The sequence below is a fragment of the Mustela erminea genome, chromosome 3, assembly GCF_009829155.1.
Source record: "Mustela erminea isolate mMusErm1 chromosome 3, mMusErm1.Pri, whole genome shotgun sequence".
In the NCBI taxonomy this organism is placed as follows: domain Eukaryota; kingdom Metazoa; phylum Chordata; class Mammalia; order Carnivora; family Mustelidae; genus Mustela; species Mustela erminea.
Window position 1 is genome coordinate 12,263,522 of NC_045616.1, and position 20,025 is coordinate 12,283,546.

General features: G+C 46.2%; 1 protein-coding gene across 19 annotated transcripts; it reads left to right on the plus strand.

Annotated features, from left to right (window-relative positions):
• Window positions 1-79: 79 nt before the first annotated feature.
• Window positions 80-19,777, plus strand: ZNF672 (zinc finger protein 672). Of its 19 annotated transcripts, none has more exons than XM_032335186.1 (5): window positions 80-280; window positions 718-749; window positions 13,236-15,190; window positions 15,900-16,003; window positions 16,919-19,777. In XM_032335186.1, the coding sequence occupies exon 5, from the start codon at window positions 17,492-17,494 to the stop codon at window positions 18,863-18,865; it is 1,374 nt and encodes a 457-aa protein (XP_032191077.1). In that variant the 5' UTR covers window positions 80-280; window positions 718-749; window positions 13,236-15,190; window positions 15,900-16,003; window positions 16,919-17,491; the 3' UTR covers window positions 18,866-19,777. The 19 variants fall into 19 exon arrangements, with proteins under 19 accessions (XP_032191077.1, XP_032191083.1, XP_032191078.1 ...); XM_032335192.1 differs by having other exon boundaries at window positions 14,294-15,190; XM_032335187.1 differs by having other exon boundaries at window positions 80-749; window positions 14,294-15,190.
• The last annotated feature ends 248 nt before the right edge of the window (window positions 19,778-20,025 follow it).

Sequence of the window (20,025 nt, forward strand, 5' to 3'; positions counted from 1 at the left end):
ATAAAGCGAAGATCGGACAGTCCTTTCGAAAAGAGTGCTGCCATCTTGCTTCAGGCGCGGCGGCGCAGGCGTCCGGAAAGATACTTCCGGCCTCGCCCGTGAAGGCCGCAGCGGCGCTTAAGTGAACATGTTGGCTTCCCCCGCAAAGGCGGTGTGGCGGCCGGAGTGCCGAGACAAGCCCGCTCCGCAGTTAGGACGGAAGGTCGTGGTCCTGAAGTAACTGATCACTCCGGGAAGTCAGCAGTGCCTTAGTAACGATGGCTGAACGGACAGGTAATAGGTAAATGTGTCCCCTCGGGGCCGCCGGCCGGCGCCGTGACGGTGGTCCCGGCGCGGCGCCTCGGCAGCCCCGTGCGCGGCCCGGCCGTCTCCCGCACGAACTCCCGTTAGAACCCTAGGCTACCTGAGCTCGGTGCTTCAGAGCCCGCGAGGAGTTTGTTATCTTGCCTTGCATGTCGGCGAGGGGACCTGACCTGAACGACCCGGGGAGCGGAGCGGGGGTGGCGGGGGGAAGGGGGTCACTTCTAGGTACCGGCAGGCGAGGCTTACGGGGAGGACTTGAGGGCTCCGGTCTTATTTTTGCAAAAGACCTAACTTACTGAGAGCCACCTCGGGGGTTGCTCTGATCGCCTCAGGGAAGGCGAGTGAACTGAATGTTCTTACTCGCTTTCGGATTTCGTCCCTCCGTTCCCTCGCCGCACGAATGACCACATCCAGGAATAAATGAAGAAGAAGCGGTGGAGCCAAATGTATCCTTTTAAAAGTAATTTAAGGAGCGCCTGGGTGGTTCAGGTCATGATCTTGGGGTCCCGGGATCGAGCCCCACGTGGGGCTCCCTGCTCAAGGGAAGCCTGCTTCTCCCTACCGCGCTCCAGTTCTCTCTCTCCAATAAATAGATAAAATCGTTTTGTTCTATTTTTTTAAGATTTTATTTATTTATTTGACAGAGATCACAAGTAGGCAGAAAGGCAGACGGTGGGGGGCTCCCGGGAGCTCCCCGCTGAGCAGAGAGCCGCGATCCCAGGACCCTGGGATCATGACCTCAGCCAAAGGCAGAGGCTTTAACCCACTGAGCCACTTGGGCGCCCCCTAGATAAAATCATTTAAAAAAAAGAAAAAGAAAAGAGGGGCGCCTGAGTGGCTCAGTAGGTTAAAGCTTCTGCCTTTGGCTGAGGTCATGATCCCAGGGTCCTGGGATTGAGCCCGGCATCCCGCTCTCTGCTCTGAGCCTGCTTCCTCCTCTCTCTCTGCCTGCTTCTCTGCTTACTTGTGATCTCTGTCTGTCAAATAAATAAATAAAATCTTAAAAAAGAAAAAGTGATTTAAAACGGATTTTTTTTCCACAAAATTGGAAATTTTTTTATACTGAGTCAGCGGAAAACTGAGTTAAAGCGTCTAAGTGGACTGATCTGGTGGATAGTGATACCTGTCTACCATCACATTCCTTTTTTTTTTACTAAGGCAGCCAGGAAAATTATATACCGAAATTAGAAACAATGTATTTCTTTGTCCTCTGCTAGTAACTGATTTTTTAAAACTGGAATTTCACCATAAGGACTCCCACTTTACCCACCGTCTTCTGTCTAACCTGGCCTGAATTCTCCAGACCTTTTCTAGCCAACACTACTGCCATACCTGTCTTCCTTACACCTTGTGCTGCAGGTCCTTTACCCTGTGCACTTGGTCGTTAGCAGTGATGAGCTCCTTCTAGTTGTCAACTATTTCTGCTGCATCAGGTGGGATAACACCACAAGTAACCTAGATCACATCCTCAAGTGCGCTAGCCTCCCTGTTATCTCCACCGGCCTTTCCTAGGGTTAACTCTTACTGAGACCAAATGTAGTATCATTGATTGATTGTCATTTCTCTAGCAGTTTTGGGATTTGGGGGGGGGGAGGGTGTTTTTTGTGTTTTGCTGGATTTGGATAATGTTTCAAGTAGCCGTTTGGGAGCAGTGTACACTGGCTTGTTTTATAGAGGCCAACACAGACATGATGAATTAAAACTTTTCTCTAGAACAGCACTCTCTTACTGCAATGACAAATGTTTCTGTGTCAGCTCTGAGCAGTATGGTAGCCACTAGCCATAGGTGGCCATAGAGCAGTTGAAATGGAGCTAGTATTATTAAAGAACAGCATTTTAAAACTTAATTTTAGGGACATCTGGGTGGCTTAGTCGGTTAAATGTCTGCCTTCAAATCAGGTCATGATCCCAAGGTCCTGGGATCAAGTCCCAGGTCAGCTGTCATGCTCAGTGAGGAGCTTGCTTCCTCCCACTGTCTGCTTTGGCTGCCACTCTCCCTGCTTGTGCGCATGCTCTTTCTCTCTATCTCTGACAAACGTTTTTTAAAAAGAAGGTGACATTTCAACTCATCATAGAAAGTTTAGGAAAAAATTAACTCTAGTTTAAATAGCCACATATGGCTAATGAATGGAATCGTTAGTTCTAGAGCATGTCTTTCCTACATCTCCTCCAGGCACATACTCAGCTTTCACATCTTCAATACAAAACAGATGTCTCTCCATTGTCATTTTCCTCCTTTCTACTCTCCCATTTACTAATGCAGTCTAGCTTCTGCTTCTGTCAGTTCACAGAAATTGCAGACATAAGGTCATCACCCATGCTCTGAATATCAGCAAATCACTGACATCTGTTACTAGGTTATTTATTCTCTCTCACCCTTCTTTAGCTTCTGAGTCACCCTTGTCCTGGGTTTCCCCTTCTCTGGCCTGTTGATTATTCCTTCATGTATTATGTCTATGAGTGTCCACTCTGCCAGGATTTTATGTAATGAAGAAAAAGTCACTTCTTCCAGTTTGCATGTAGCTTATAGTCTGTGGTACTTGTTTTATAAATCAGTGACATTCAAACTAATGGGACCACAACCCAAAAATATGTTTTACCTTGTAACCCAATATATGTATATTTGTGTAAATATAACAAAAGTTTCAGGAAAAGATCTTTACTCAAATTACCTGCAAAGCTTAAGCTTATTAATATTTTCTGTACTTTTTTGTTTCTGTTTTTGTTTTTGTTTTAAATGATGGTGGAGACCTGTGCCACTGATTCATGACTCACTCATGTTTGAAAACCTTACCCTACATGCCAGGACTTCTCAGGCTCTGATGCTAGCCTACGACCATCTCATGCATCATGCAGCCTCCTTTCTCTGATACCCCTTGCTAAAGCGCATGGCCCCTACCCATGGCTACTATTCCTTTCTTAGAACACTATCTCCACCCAGACCCCCCCGCCATAGATCACATTTTGAGATCCAGCAGCTTCTTTTCTTTTTTCTTTTTTATTAACATATAGTGTATTATTAGCCTCAGGGGTACAGGTCTGTGAATCACCAGGTTTACACAGCACTCACCATAGCATATTCCTTCCCCAATGTCCATAGCCCATCTACCCTCTCCCTCCTACCTCCCCCCAGCAACCCTCAGTTTGTTTTGTGAGATTAAGAGTCTCTTATGGTTTGTCTCCCTCACAAGCCATAATAGGTAAATGGTTTGTCTCCCTCCCGATCCCATCTTGTTTCATTTATTCCTTTCCTACCTTCCAAACCCCCCACGTTGCCCCTCAACTTCCTCATATCAGGGAGGTCATATGATAATTGTCTTTCTCTGATTGACTTATTTCGCTAAGCATAATACTCTCTAGTTCCATCCACGTCATCACAAATGGCAAGATTTCATTTCTTTTGATGGCTGTATAGTATTCCATTGTATATATATATCGTATCTCCTTTGTCCATTCATCTGTTGACAGACATCTAGATTCTTTCCACAGTTTGGCTGTTGTGGACATTGCTGCTGTAAACATTCGGGTTCACGTGCGCCCTCAGATCACTACGTTTGTATCTTTAGGGTAAATACCCAGTAGTGCGATTGCTGCTATTTATAAATCAGTGACATAGGTCATAGGGTAGCTCTATTTTCAACTTTTTGAGGAACCTCCATGCTGTTCTCCAGAGTGGTTGCACCAACTTGCATTCCCACCAACAGTGTAGGAGCATTCCCCTTTCTCCACTTCCTCACCAGCGTGAGATCCAGCAGCTTCTCAGACCAGTGGCCTTTGCAAGGATTACCTCTCACTGAGTACAAATCTGTTTTCATCCCCTTTCCCAACTCCTCCTTCTATATTGTGTTGGTGAATGGTTCTACCATCTACCCATTTACCTGGGGAGAAACATAGAAGACATTAAGAGACAGAGTACTAGTGGGGGTGGAGGGGGTGGGGAGAGGCAAGGAGAGAGGGAGAGAATCTTAAGGAGACTCCACACCCAGCATGGACCCTGATGCAGAGCTCAGTCTCATAATCCTGAGATCATGACCTGAGCTGAAATCAAGAGTAGGACACTTAATTGACAGCCACCCAGGCACCCCATCAGGCTTTCATTGGTAACTTTTATTTTTTTAATTTCTTCACAGAAATACTTTAAATTACCTTCATCTTTAAAAACTCCTTTGTGGTTAACTTCCCTTCTATGTTCTTTGATATTTTTTCTCTTACCTTGAGTCAGATATTTAATACATACCAGCATCTGCTAATGAAACATAATAGTTTACTAATGGATAGTGACAGAAGACAGATAGTCATGCCAAGGGGAGAAAAAGGAAGGAGTATAAACTGGAACAGAGAAATTTGTGGGTAGTCGATGTGGTGAGAATATGATTTGTATATACATGTCAGGACTTTCCAAATTGCGCATTTTGCAGTGCAAATTACTAACCACTGTAGGAACACAGCGAACTACCAGGCACCTGCTCAAATTGTACATTTCAGTATGTGAGATTTTATGTCTATTATACTTCAATAAAGTTTTTTTTTTTTTAAATTGGTTGGAAACTTGCTCTAGGAAATATATAATGTAAAATTTGCTAATAAATGTTAATTAAAGGGGAAGCCTGTATTACTAAAATCCCTGAATTATTTGAGAAATAAATTATTTTCCCTTTAGCTTGTCATCTCACTGAACAATAAAAACACCAAACACATATGTTGTGTTAACCTCTACCAGGTACTGTTGAGTGGGTTTATTTCTATCATTGTTCCTCACAACAACTAACTGAAGTATATTGTACCTCCATGTTTTAATTGAGGAAATATAAGGACTAAAGGTTAAATAACTTGCCCAAGATCATACTGCTGGTAAGTGATGGCACTAGTCTTTGAACTAAGTCCATAGACAGTCCAGGCCCTTAGTCACAATGATAAATTGCCTCAATTACGCTTTATACAGAAAAGTATTTAATATTACTTAAAATGTTTTTAGTAATACATCATATTTTAGGTTTAACAGTACCTACTTAAATTTTAAATGCCTCAAAATCTGTGAAGGGAACTGAAATCAAAAGATTTTCTAAAGATACTACAGGTTTGCGTGTGATACTAGCAGTGTTTTACACTTCTGCTCCTAAAGTGCCTTTAAAGTGATTTCAATCATAAAACCTGATTTTATCCTTATCATGTATTTTACTTCAGTTTTCCCCCAGAGTTATGCCTCATAATTTTAAGCTCATTTTCCAAATCTTATTTTGTGAACCAATGATTCTTACATGTGAGTTTTGAATATAATTTTTATCTTACATAACATTTTTAAATTTATTTAAATTCAATTTAACATGCACTGTATTAATACCTTCAGGAGTAGAATTTAATAATAAATCAGTTGCATACAACACCCAGTGCTCATTACATCAAGTGTCTTCCTTAATGCCCATCATCCAGTTATCCCTTCCCCCTGCCCACCACCCTCCAGCAAACCAGTTTCCTAGTGTTCAACATCTCTTATGCTTTGCCTCCCTATTTTCATCTTACTTTTCCTTCTCTTCCCCTATGTTCACCTGCTTTGTTTCTTAAATTTCACATATGAGTGGAATCATACGCTATTTGTCTTTCTCAGACTGACTTATTTTGCTTAGCATAATACCATCTAGTTCCAATCCATGTTGTTGCAGATGGCAGGATTTCATTCCTTTTTGATGGCTAAGTAATATTCCATCCTGTATATAGACCACATCTTTATCCATTCATCTATCAGTGTACATCTGGGCTCTTCCATATTTCAGCTACAGTGGACACTGCTGCTATAAACATCGGGGAGCATGTACCCCTTTGAATCACTATGTTGGTATCCTTTGGGTAAATATGTAGTGCAATTGCCTGGTCATCTGGTAGCTCTATTTTTAACTTTCAAAGAACCTCCATACTGTCTTCCAAAGTGGCTGCACCAGTTTGCATTCCCTCCAACAGTGTTAAGAGGGTTCCCCTCTCTCCACATCCTCATTAACATCTGATGTTTTCTGAGTTGTTAATTTTAGCCATTCTGGCTCGTGTGAGGTGGTGTCATTGTGGTTTAATTTGTATTTCCCTTATGCCGAGTGATGTTGAGCATTTTTCATGTTGTCTAGCATAACCATTTTTTTTTTCTAAGTTAGCACTAAGGACTAAGAAATTTCATCACTAAGGGTTTAGACATCATCCGTATCTAGTTTACTAGAGCTTTTCACAATTAGTTTACTTACATAAGTGTAAAAATAAGTAGCAGTCTTTGAATCAGCAACTGAGACTTTTACGTTGACTGCAGAATTTGAGCTGCTATATTATAAAGCTGTAGTCATCAAGATATTATAGTACTAGCACAAAAACACACACATAGATCAATGGAACAGAATAGAAAACCCAGAAATGGACTCAACAACTACATGGTAAACTAATCTTCAACAAAGCAGGAAAGAATAACCAATAGAAAAAGACAATCTCTTCAACAAATGGTGTTGGTAAAACTGGACCACTTTTTTAGACCATACACAAAAATAAATCCAAAATGGATGAAAGACCTAAATGAGGAAATACCAAAATCCTTCAGAACATAGGCAGCAATCTCTTTGACCTGAGCCATAGCAACTTCTTACTATTTAAGATTTTCTTTATTTATTTGAGAGAGAGAAAGACAGAGCACGTGAACTAGCAAGGAAGAGAGTAAGAAGCAGGTTTTCTGCAAGCAGGGAGCCCAATGAAAGGCTGGATCCCAGGACTACGGATCATGACCTGAACTGAAAGCAGATGCTTAAATGGCTGACCCATCCAGGCACCTACGGAATTTCTTACTAGACAGATCTCTGGAGGCAAGGGAAACAAAAGCAAAAATGAATTATCAGGATTTCATCAAGACAAAAAGCTTCTGCACAGTGAAGGAAACAATAAAGAAAAGAAAACTAAAAGGCAGCCTACAGAATGGGAGAGGCTATTTGCAAATGATATATCTGATAAAGTGTTAGGATCCAAAATCTGGAAAGAACTTAACAAACTCAAAACCCCAAAACCAAATAATCCAGTTAAAAAATGGGCAGAAGGGGCGCCTGGGTGGCTCAGTGGGCTAAGCTGCTGCCTTGGGCTCAGGTCATGATCTCGGGGTCCTGGGATCAAGTCCCGCATCGGGCTCTCTCCTCAGCAGGGAGCCTGCTTCCTCCTCTCTCTCTTTTTCTCTCTCTCTCTCTCTGCCTGCCTCTCTGCCTACTTGTAATTTCTCTGTCAAATAAATAAATAAAATTTTTAAAAAATGAGCAGAAGACAGAACAGACATTTTTCTAAAAACGACATCCAGATGGCCAGCAGACACATGAAAAGATGCTCAACAACACTCATCATCAGGGAAATACAAATCAAAACCACAATGAAATATCATTTCACACCTGTCAGGATGGCTCAAATTGACAACACAGGAAACGAGATGTTGGCAAGGAATGGGAGAAAGGGGAAACCCTATTATACTGTAAACTGGTGCAGCCACTCTGGAAAACAGTATGGAGGTTTCTCAACAAGTTAAAAATAGAGCTACTCTATGACCCAGCAATTGTCCTACTAGGTATTTACCCAAAGGATACAAATGTAGTGATTCAAAGGGGCACGTACACCCCCAGTGTTTATAGTAGCACTATCCACAATAACCAAAATATGGAAAAAGTTCAAATGTCCAGCAATTGACAAATGGATAAAGAAGATATGGTGTGTGTGTGTGTCTGTATACAAAACATATACAGACAGAAATGGAATATTACAGACATACACAAAATGGAATATTGCTCAGCCATCAGAAAGAATGAAATCTGGCCATTTGCTGTGACACAGGAACCAGGGTGTGTGATGCTTGATGCTAAGTGAAACAAGTCAGAGAAAGACAAATACCATATGATTTCACTCGTGGAATTTAAGAAACAAAACAGATGAGCATAGTGGAAGGAGAAAAAAGGTGGGGGGTGGGGACAAACCATAAGAGACTCTTAACTATAGAGAACAAACAGTGTTGATGGAAGGATGGGGGATGCTAAATGGGTGTTGGGTAGTAAGAAAGCACTTGTTTTTACAAGAACTGGGTATTATATGTAAGTGATGAGTCACCTAAATTCTACTCCTGAAACCAATATTACACTATATGTTAACTGGAATTGAAATAAAAATTTGAAAAACTGTATTTAAAAGACATTTAATCCTCTATGTCACATTATTAAAATTAGTATGTGTATTATTGATGCATTTTATAAGTTGTTTCTCTCTTCCTGAAAATCAAAATCAAAAATTTTGATTTTGATCAAAATCAGAAATTTTGATTTGGCTTTACAAGTTGCAAATGCAACTTGGAATTAATAAAAAATAAAAATTCTCATTGCTTAAAAAAATAAAATCTGCAATTCAGAATTCTGTTAGGCCACCTGTTCTTTCCTGTCTTCATTATATATTGTTAGATTTCGCTTTTCTGTCCTTGGTTCTTTCTATTGGAAAACTGTCAGTTGACATCTGTGGAATTATCTGGGAAACAAGTTATCATGTTCTAGAGTCCAATGTTTTTATTGTAAATGGGACTAAAATTGGAATCCTTGAAGGATAGAAACACTGTATTTAGTAATACAGGAAGTAAATGAAGTTGAAACTGTTCTCAGTCTTTATATCATTGTAACAGCAAGCCTTCCAAATTTTATTTGATCAGGCTCACATTTCAAATAACAGATTGAAATAGTGGTCTATAACCTTAACTCTGTTTGCTTACCTTTCATTTTCCTCTCAACTGTAATGCAAAGCTTGTGCTGTCTGCCACATGCCCACAATGAATATTTAGTTCTTTTACTCCCCTTTCTGTCTGTCTCTTCTTAAACCACTAACAGTGCCCTCTGGCCAAACCCAATGAACTGAGGTTGCCATGACATTACTGCACTTTCGCAAGTTTTACACACTGTACTCACATGGGATCCAAAACCTCACCCTGTCTTGGGGTGCCAGGGTAGCTCAGTCAGTTAATTGTCCAAGTCTTGGTTTCAGTTCAGGTCATGATCTGGGGGGCCTGGGATTGAGCCCTATGTCAGGCTCCATGCTCAAGGCAGAGTGTGCTTGGGATTCTCTTCCTCTCTCCCTCTACATGCACCCTCTCTCACACACAAATAAATAAATCAAGGAAGTGAACTGAGTATGGGACAAAACAGAAGTTGAGGTTTTTTATTATTTAAAAAACCAAAAACACCTTAGCCTGTCTTGACCCTTCTTTTTCTCAAAGTCTTTACTGCTTCTACAGCTTCCTCCTTTCAGAGACCAGTGCTAGGGTTCTATCCTCAGTCTTTCTTATCCACAGCCTCTCTGGGAAATGTCATCCATTCTTGTAGCTTCATCTTTTCACTTCTAACTTCTTGGTCCTTACAAAACCTGATGCACCATGGTTCTTCCTCTTGTAGCACATTTCTATATTCCCATTGCCCAGCCAGGTGAAACTGGTTGTGCCCTCAATTAAAGTCTTGTGGGAGGGAGGGATTCTTTGAGTTAGCCCAAGTACTTTGAGTTTCCTTTCTCAACACCTCTTTCCCCTCCATTTCCTAGAACTCTTGCCCTGTCCCACTCATCATCCTCCACAGAATTCTGATCTGCATCTGCTTACATTTTGTCCTTACTCTAGAGCAAGAGTATACAGACTCCTTTCCTGCCTTATCCCATCTCTCTGTCCCAACCCAATCCCAGCGTCTCTACATTGGCAGAAAGCTCCCCACGGTGTGGAAATCATTATTATCATCATCCCAATACAAAATCTTGGCTAGGTGTTAAATCTATGAAATTTGCCGATGACTTATAGCAGAATTATCCCATTGTTCTAGCTTTATACCACTTTACATAATGGGAAGGCATTAATCATGGAGGTCTGTCTTCCCACACCACTCCTCAAGAGACTCAATTTCTGTTTTGTCTCATACTCAGTTCACTTCCTTGAATGTAAGCAGGCATTCATGAAAGTGCAGTCATTAAGAATGCCTTCAAGCTTACAATGTAGGGGAGATAAGATATGTACATAATTCTAAAGTGTATGGTAAATGATAATAAATTCAGACGGCGTCTTATGCCTCTTATGGCTTGTAAGGACAACAAATATTGTACTGAAAGGCAACCACCTGGGTCAGATATTTTCAAGGTGATAAATATGCACACAAATTCTTGACCTTCTTTCTTTCACTAAACTCAATATTCCTGTTCCAGTTATTATGCCCCTCTGTAATGACTCCCACAGGAAACAAAAATCCACACCTCCACATTTTATCTCCACTGAGTTCTTTCCTCCATAGTTAAAAAAAAGTTATCCAGACCTCTTTCATATAACAGTTTGTCACATTTTGTGTACAGTCATGAACACGTTTCTCCTTTGCAGGTTAAATATACCCAGACCCTTCAATTATGTAATGTATTTATCACCATCCTAGTCACTCCTCCAGAACTGTTCAACTCAATCACATGTCATCAGTGCTGAAAAATGAGTCCAGAAATGTCCTAATTAATCCCTTTCTCAGACCTGAAAGTCTTTGGAATTATTCTCAACTAGTCCTCTTCTGCATAACTACCTTACCTGCATATGGCACTTGACAGCAAGCATGTTTTTCTTTTCTACTCTTCCACCTCTATCCCTTCCTGGTTCAGGCCCTCATCACCCCAGGCCTACGTCCTGTGTCCGTTTTTTGCTTCCCTGCCTGCTGGTGCCATCCCTGGACCCCTTAAAAAGCACTATCACATGTGAATCAGCAAAAACTCGTTGAGCTGTGCATCACTAATTGTGATGTGCAGTGCTCATGCTTCAGAGCATCAATTATGAGCAAGACAAGGCCTTTAACTTCCAGAGGTGTCGGCCATCATGTGACTATACCAACGTATAGAGAGGGTTGCATTGTAGCATGGGTGCACACCCAAGACCGAGGGTGGAAAACAGCATTCCAGCATAGATTAGTGGACACGGCATTTGACTAAACTTTTAAGAATGGTTGGAATTAAAAGGAGAGCATTCCAGGCTGAACCAAGAGGTGGGGCCGGAGGGGTCTCGAGTACTGTGGTTTACTGGGCTCCTGAGCAGAGCAGATGGATGGAAACTATGGATGTGCAGGAGGAGCAGTACAAAGTGTTCTCGAAAGGAACATTAGGGCAGGTAAAGAATAACCCTGAGTGCCATCCTCGAGAGTCTTCTGGATAAGCCTTGAAGAAGGGGCTGTTGGGCTCCCAGTTGCATTTCCATCTCTCAGTGGAAGACACTGCAGTCTCAACATTTGGACAAGAAGCCCCGCCTAGCAGCTCTTGTAGAGGAGGCTGGGAAGCAGACCGGAGGCTGAAAAGCAGTTTAGGTAAAGTATCCCCAAACCTGGCAGTGCGCACTGGGCGAGTCGCCAATTCGCAGGAACCTCCAAGGCCGAGCTGCAGGGAGGATCGCACTCTGTTAACCTAGTGTGCCCTCACTATAGACAGTCACTGACTTCTACTGGGACGATTTGGGAAGGTGGCCCCCGCGGTCCGTCCACTGCAGGAACCCGTTGGCCCGGAGGCAGCTGCAGGACTCCCGTGCGCGTCCCCGCGGGCGTGCGGGAGCAGCGGGAGGAGCGGACTGGGCACGTGGAACTCCGCCACAGCAGGCTGAGACGGTGCGCAGCGCCCTTTTTTCGGATTGGGCGGAATCGTGCCTGGAGAAGGCAGAGACTGGTTAACCCTGGGAAGAGGGCGGAGCCTTGTCAGGGAGGGAGGCGGGACTTGGCTCCCAGTGGTAACCCTGCCCCCTTGCGGCGTCTCGGGCGCGGGCTGGCGATGTCGCCAGCAGTCCCGGGAGAGTTTAGGCCTTCTAGTCATCCCAGCAACCGGTGACGCGGCCCTCATGAGGCCCACCACTGGCCAGCCGGGAAAAGCGGAGCCAGAACGTGACTCCCTATCCTGAGGAGCCTCCCAGCTCCCCACTCGGCGGCCGCACGCTCCGCCAGCCCCTTCCTCCCTTCAGCGCCCTAGTCCCGAAGTCCGGGAGGTGGGGGTCAGCGAGCCAGCCGAGTAGGAACTGCGCGGTGTACAAGGAGCCTGTCGGCGACCGGTGAGGGGACTGGGGCTGGGAGGGCAGGGTTGGCGCGGGGCAGCGATCCCCAACTACCGCCCGTCTTCTCCCCTCGGCTCCTGGCGACTAGCGTCTGCGGCAGAGGCGAGCGCCGCTCGGCAACAAGTGACGCTGCGGCGGGGCGGGAGGAGCGATTGGCCAGTTCCCGCTTGCCAACGCCGGCGGCCTGCTCCTTTCAGGCCTTGCCCTCTGCCTGTCCTCCCCCGTCTTCCCCTGCTGACCTTCGGGGCCGGCGCCGGGTTAAGACGGACTAAAAGGGTAGTGTCACCCACCAGGCCCCGTCGACGTTAATCGTCCCGACTTCTCGCTAGGTTTTCGATGGGCGGGCGCCGCGGGCGAGATGCTGGGGTAGGACTGTGAGTGGGAAGTTTCGCCCTTGGAGAATCTGCCTAGCGACTCGTGATGAAAGGTGGCTGAGGCGCCCGGATTGGCTGCCCTGCGATCTACTCAAGTGTGGCCTTCCTCTTCCGGTGGATACTTGAGCGCCCTTTTCCCGGTCAGAACCCGGTAACAAGCCTTAAGCTAAGTGACCCGTCTCCCTGATTTCCTCTGAAAGCTCCCGGGGTGTGTCTTGGGGCTACAGTACAGAATGCCCACGCTATTCTAACCATGTGAAGCAGGGTTCTTTGGCGGTCAAGGGAAGGACTTACAAACTTGCAGAACGTTCAGAATCCTTGAAGTAGAGGAAGGAGCCAGCCCCTGTGCTCGGGATCCTCTTCAGAGGAGCTGTCCTGAAGAGAGTAAGACCTAAAAACGCAGCCACCACAGTTCTCAGACTTACACATAACTCAACCATCTTTTCATATGAAATGTGATCGCTTCCTTTACTGAGTTCTCCCAGACAGGAGTGTCCGACACCTGTTGTCCCCTGTCCAAGATTACACAGGTAATAATGGAAGAAGCAGAATTTGGACACTTGCCTACGCATGTTACGGTTCCATTTCAGTAAACCAAAGCAGAGCATTTGCAGCATATGAGGTAGATAGGGCTATGGAGGATAAGCTGACTGGTGAGAGGCCTCCTCCTCCAGTACCCTGCCATTGGGAAGAACTGTATTCCAGATAAACACATCATGTTTAAAAAGCACTGGATGCCCAACTTCTTGCTAGGCCCAGGGAATTGCAGAACACCATTTATCATCCCTTCCCACATCCCGGTTCTGGGATGCTCTGTCCCCTTTTGGGTTGCAGTTTTGCCCATGTGTCAGAGGAAGTAAAGAATAGACTATCCTACTACGTGTGTTCTCTCCCTGCCAAGATCCCGATCTTCTCCACAGTTTTCAGTTCACAGGAAAATCTGTGTGAAGGCAAAACGTCCAAAACAGCGTACTTGGATCATGATCAGGCTTGGGCACTTGGGATGGAAAGCAGCTGTCATTCCTATTTCTAGCAGTTCCTTAAACATGCCAGACTGGATCTGAAGCTGAAATGGGCAACTTCTTTTGAAGTACTGGACCTTGTTTCTGTTAGGTCAGGAGTGGCTATTTTGGTGCTCTAGATTCCACACTCCATCCTTACCTAGAAAAGGGGCTGAAACCTTCCTGGAATGGATGGGACTACTATTCTCTGTTACTTTCATTGATTACTCAGAATAAAGCCAAGTAAGGGGACAGGACTGTGGGGTGTGAAGGTGCTTAGCAGAGCTTCTCTGAGGAGGGGTTATTGGAGCAGAGCCCTGAATAAAGAGGCGAAGGGACTTTACAGCTGGAACTATAAATGGGAAGGCCCCAAAGTAGGCAATTAATTTAAATAATACATTTCATTTAGCCCAATATATCCAAAACATTATTTCAATATATAATCAACATTAAACATTATTGAGATATTTTGCATTCTTTTTTTCATACTAAATCTTTGAAATTAGGAGTGTATTTGACCCTTACAGCCTATCTCAATTTAGACCAGCCAGCCACATTTCCAGCGCTCAGTCCCATATGGCTCATGGCTACTGTAGTGCACAGCACATCTGGGGACAGCCCTCAGCCCCACTCCTGCACCAGCTTTACCCGGCTGTGGCTTCAAGAGAGGAATTGCAAGATGATCACTTCTCTCTTCATCCTGCCCCAGAAGTATTGGCCTGGCAGAACAGATAGCCAGGAAAGAAAATCTTTGTACTAACTGAAGGACACAACTCAGAAGAAAAAGAACTAAGCTGCTCTCATAGTAGATTGTTAGTTAATGTACTAAATGCTGGTTAATTACCACACTCTTGATCTGTAATAGGTTAGATGTGGTTAGATGTGGAATGAAATACCTGCTAATATCTATTAAGAAACAAAAATAAAGTGATATATGAAACTCCGTTTATTTTTAATCAGTTGTGAATGTTAATTTTTTCATTAGCTTATCTTACTTAGTACCTGTTTTCAGTTACATATATGATATTTTTAAATATTTGTACTTGTAATATAAATGCTTGATAAATACTAAAATATTTTAAGTATTGAACGATTAGGACTTTTCACCAACTCACACATTATTACCTCCTTCCCTCTTTCCAAGCCCTCCTGTACTTATTTTTTTTTCCTCCTGTACTTACTTTTTTACTTAAAATGAATTTGGGTATAACAACTTATAAAACTCTCAGTCGGGGAAAAAAAAAACTCTCAATTGGGAAACTGGTTAGGATAGTCTAGAAATCATTCTTTTTGTACAATAATTTTTTTTCTTTCAGATTTCCTCCCAAGCATAGATCCCTTTGCTTCCAGGGCAAACTCCAGCATGGGGTGAGGTACAGAAGACAGACTTCAGGGGTGTACTCTGGCACTCAGTTACCAAACCTGCCCCCTAGATCAGGGTCTGTCTCACCACATCTATAATGGGGGGAAATTTTATCTTTGTTTATATGCCATTTATGTATGCATGTTTGTGCATTCGTCTTACCTTCCTTGGGCCTGTGCCCTGGAAGGCAGAGGGTGGGTTCCCAGAAACGTGGCCTGAGACCAGTGCCATGGTCCCTGGTGTCCCTCAAGTGAGATGGAACGCTCAGCAGCATGGTGCATTGCTCTCTTTGGCATTTGGATCAAAACTTTCCTGAGGGAAAGTTTTATTCACATGAGGGCAAACATTCTTTTGAACTGACAACCCAGAATAGACAGCCCAAGTATCTGGGCTGAAAGTTCCCTCTGGAAGAACTGAGACATTCTCTCTGAAGACTGCTTTGAGGTCTGCAGAGGGGGTCCTGTCCCTGCTTTCAGCTTTTGCTTAAATTCATTCTCTATGAATAAGATGTCTGGGATTTAAAATACCACAGGCCAAAAAAAAAAGAGAGAGAGAGTGTGTGTGTGGGAAAGGAGTGTGATAGATGAAACAGAATAGCAAAATGTAGATAGATATATGCTAAAGGTGAGGGATTCGTGATATTATTCTTCAGTTTTTTATATTTGAAAATGTCCATTTTAAACAATACTCACCTCCAAAAAGTACTCCTCTCTTCTTTCTTTCCCTGCCTCTGTCCCCTTTGCTCATTGTAAATTCATGTTGTCCCTCTTACTTCATCCCTGCAGGGTACAGAATATTCTGCTCCCAAGGCATGAGAAGAGAACATCATATATTGGCCACTACTGCCCAATGTGGAGGGGAGCAGAAACTCCAGAGCCCACCCCTGAAGGTTTGTGGCTTTCAAGGCTTTTTGTCAGTGGATCCCATTTTTGGGTGTTTTAGCCTGAGCTCTGGGTATTTATGATGTTTCCATCTGCCAATAAGAAAATGACTGCTGATCATTTTGTTTGCTTCCTCTCCTGACCTATTGACTGACACGGCCTATAACTCATAGCAACTATACCTAATCTCCACTGAATTTAGCTGGGACTAATCCATGAGCCTTGAGGAGGAGAGTAGTCGGTGATGAGGCCCACAGGAGGTTCTGTACAGGAAAGCTGATCCTGCTCCCAGACAGCCCCCTGGACCAACTTGTCAAAAGGACTGTTGGATAACATTTGAGATAAAAAGGACACCAGATCAGATCCCATCCTCATAAAGGGGTTTCTCTGCTACTCTGGGTTCTCAAATCCCTGGAGCTAAGGCAATGAGAAAGGTTTGTGGAATATTTACAAACAACTTGGATGACCTGAGAATTAGGAAGGAATGTGTCTTCCTTCTCCACAGTTTTCCTGAAAATGTGAAAAGCACTTCTAGGCTAATGCCATTAACTTTCATTATTATTCATGTTCCTTTTTGGTCTTTTCCTTGATCCTGAGTTGCTTTATCAAGGCTAGGCCAGGGAACTTTGAGGCTGTGCACTGGTGTGGAGTGATTATCAGCTACTGTCCAAAGCCAAGGCAATACTTTGCCATTTCTTGGATAACCATCCCTTGCCCAGGCCCCAGCCCTTTCTGAGATTTTTGTCCAAACTGCTACTTTTCTATAGGTTTATGCTTTATCTCATTGCCCTCCTTGTCCTTCCAGCCCAGATTTGGCCGGGTTCACATTGGTGACTTTAGAAATCAGGGTCTCAGAAGAAGGTGTTGATGTAGTTGAGGCCCAGGGGCCCTCTCATTGCCTCTCCCTCCTTGTTGTTTTCTAGTGCATGTCCAGGCCAAGACCTCTGATCTAAGGACAGAAAACAGGCTGCTGGATACTCCTCATTCCCTGCCAAGCAGAGTTTTGGAAGGAAACTCCCTCTCTGAATCCCTCTTGCCCTTCCTGATGGCATGAGGACCACCCCCCAATACTTCTAGGAGTCCTATGGCTTTGCCTCCTCTTGGAGAGTGGAATCCAGGAGATGATCTAGCTGAGGAAGTTACAAGAAATAGGGGCCCTGTGCTTGCCTCTCCATTTCCCCAAGGTGTAGCTGTTGCAGCTGTTACTGTGGCTTACAGTCACTCTCTCCCTGTAGGGTGAAGGGTGAAGGGTGAACCTAGCTGCAGCCCACCTTAGAAAAAGCTGCAGAGCCTGCCCACAAAAGAAGGAAGCTGACATCTGCAGGCCAGTTTTCCAGGCCTCCCCTTCTTCCCTCTGCTACTCCCTTTGTAGGCCTTCAGGAAACTGAAAATAACACGCAGTTTGAGGCTGTGGACCCCGGCGTGGGAGTGGCACACGTCCCTGCCAGCCTGGCACCCAGCCTGCGTCCCGAGGGCACCCCAGCCTAGCTTTCACCATGTTCGCTGCATCAGAGGCGGTGGCGGTGGCCACGGCGGCAGCAGGAAGGCCTTACGTGTGCAGCGAGTGTGGCAAGAGCTTCAGCTACAGTTCGGTGCTGCTGCGCCACGAGTGTGCCCATGGCGGCGACAGCCGCTACCGCTGCCTCGACTGCGGGGAGCGCTACGCACTGGCCACTGACCTCCGCGCACACCGTCGCGTGCATGCTGGCCAGACACTCTACATCTGCAATGAATGCGGCCAGAGCTTCCATCATAGTGGCCGCCTGGACCTACACCAGAGCACACACAGACAGCGCGGCCGCTCCTGCCGCTGCCGCACATGCGGCCGCAGCTTTCCACACCTCTCAGCTCTGCTGCTGCACCGGCGCCGCCGGCACCCCCCTGAGCGGCCCTGCCGCTGCCCCCTGTGTGCGCGTGCCTTCCGTCAGAGTGCGCTCCGCTTCCACCAGGCGCGGGCACACCCGTGGGGGACAGCCATCGCGCCTCTCGACCCCCTCCACCGCTGCGCACAGTGCCCACGGGCCTTCCGCAGCTCTGCAGGGCTGCAGAGCCACACTCGCGTCCACACGAGCCAGCGTCCAGCTCCTAAGCCGCACGCGCCGGGTGTGCACCAGTGCAGCGTGTGCGGGAAGAGCTTCGGCAAGAGCTCCACGCTAACACGACACCTACAGACGCACTCAGGTGAGAAGCCCTTCAAGTGCCCGGAGTGTGGGAAGGGATTCTTGGAGAGCGCCACGCTAGTGCGCCACCAGCGGACGCACACGGGGGAGAAGCCATACACATGCGGGGACTGCGGGCGCCGCTTCAGCGAAAGTTCCACCCTTCTGCGCCACAGGCGCAGCCATCAGGGAGAGCGGCCGCACGCATGCGCCACGTGCGGCAAGGGCTTTGGGCAGCGCTCAGACCTGGTGGTGCACCAGCGCATCCACACCGGCGAGAGGCCCTTCCCATGCACCGAGTGCGGCCGCCGCTTCAGTGACCGCTCTGACCTCACCAAGCACCGGCGCACGCACACCGGCGAGAAGCCCTACCGCTGTGAGCTGTGCGGCAAACGCTTCACATGCGTTTCCAACCTCAACGTGCACCGGCGCAACCACGCCGGCCACAAGCCCCACATATGCCCCGAGTGCGGCAGGGCCTTCAGCGTGGCCTCCAAGCTGGCGCTGCACCGCAAGACCCACCTGGGCGAGCGGCCGGCACAGTGCGCCGAGTGCGGCAAGTGTTTCAGTCACAGCCGCTCGCTCTCCCAGCACCAGCGGGCGCACACGCGCGCTCGAGCCGCCGCCGCCGCCCAAGCCACCGAAGGAGCTGCACTCATCCTCGCTGGGCGGGCAGAAAAGGAAAAGCCGGACTTCTTGTGTCGCAGCTGAGGGACACTTGCTGAGAAGCTTTTCTGTAGTAGGGGGGGGCACGTATGGATGCCACTGCCACAGGGAGGTCTGTGTAAAGACAGCACGGCCGGCTGTCGCCTTTTCCCATCTTCCGTGGTAGCCCTTCACCTGGACTGTGGCCGGGCCTCTACATCTACTTCCCTGGTCAGCTCTTCCTGTCCTCCATCCTTCCTGTCCTCCCCCTGGGGTGTAGGGAAGCAGGAAAACCTCCTAGACAGGAAAGAGCCCAGGTATGGGTAGATTCCCACTGCTGCTGTTGTCCCCCCCAAGATTTCTTTTCTGCTTTCCCACCTGGGTTCGAACTTCTCTTGTCCCATCCCCTTTTCCAGCCCGAGTCTCCTCTAGCTCTTCAGGTAATGATCACAGATGTGGCCACAGGGACAACCCACCCACCTTATGGTCTTCTTGACTCTTGGTTCTACTTGAGTCTCTGCTGCTTTCTCCCTAGGCTCAGAGATGGGAAATTTGTAGGCAGAGAGATGATGGGACAGCACATTTCAGTGAAAGACATTACGCCAGAAGCCACCAGCCTGCTTCCTGGCAGAGAAGGCCCACCACAGTGAAGCTGGGCAGGAGCCCTCAGCAGAGCAGCCACCAGTCCCATGGAGCACACCTGATGGTATCCACATCAAAATGCCTCTCAGGGCAATATTCTCCAGCTAGGTGGGGGGACATTAACTTTCAGACCTAGACCAAGGCCCTGTGGGGTCTATAAAGCAGAGTACTGCCAAGGGGAGCATCAGAATACTATTTCCAAATCAAGCCTGGAGCCATGGGCAAATGGAGCTCCACAGAGTCAATAGTGCAGGGCAGAAAATCTGGAATTGGCCGGTGGTTGTTTTGCTTACGACTGGTGAAATAAAGCTTGGTGTTTTGTGGGGGGTTCCAGAAGCCAAGAGCCTCCTTTGTCATACCAGAGGCTACCATCTTTGCAGAATTCAGGAGTGATCCAAGAGCCAAGCCTTTCTGAAGCTCAGGGATCTTGCATGCAACGCCCGCTTGATTTTGCACTGGAAGGCAAGACTCTTCAAACATGTATGTTTGGTTCTCTTGGTCAATGCAGAGTACGAATGTGGCTCAGGCTCACATACCTCCATTCCTGTTCCAGCTAATCCACTGGATTGACCCAGTGCTCTGGG

Excerpts from the sequence above, each read along its gene's own strand:
- ZNF672 (XM_032335187.1), top strand. The coding sequence starts at position 17,492 with ATGTTCGCTGCATCAGAGGCGGTGGCGGTGGCCACGGCGGCAGCAGGA.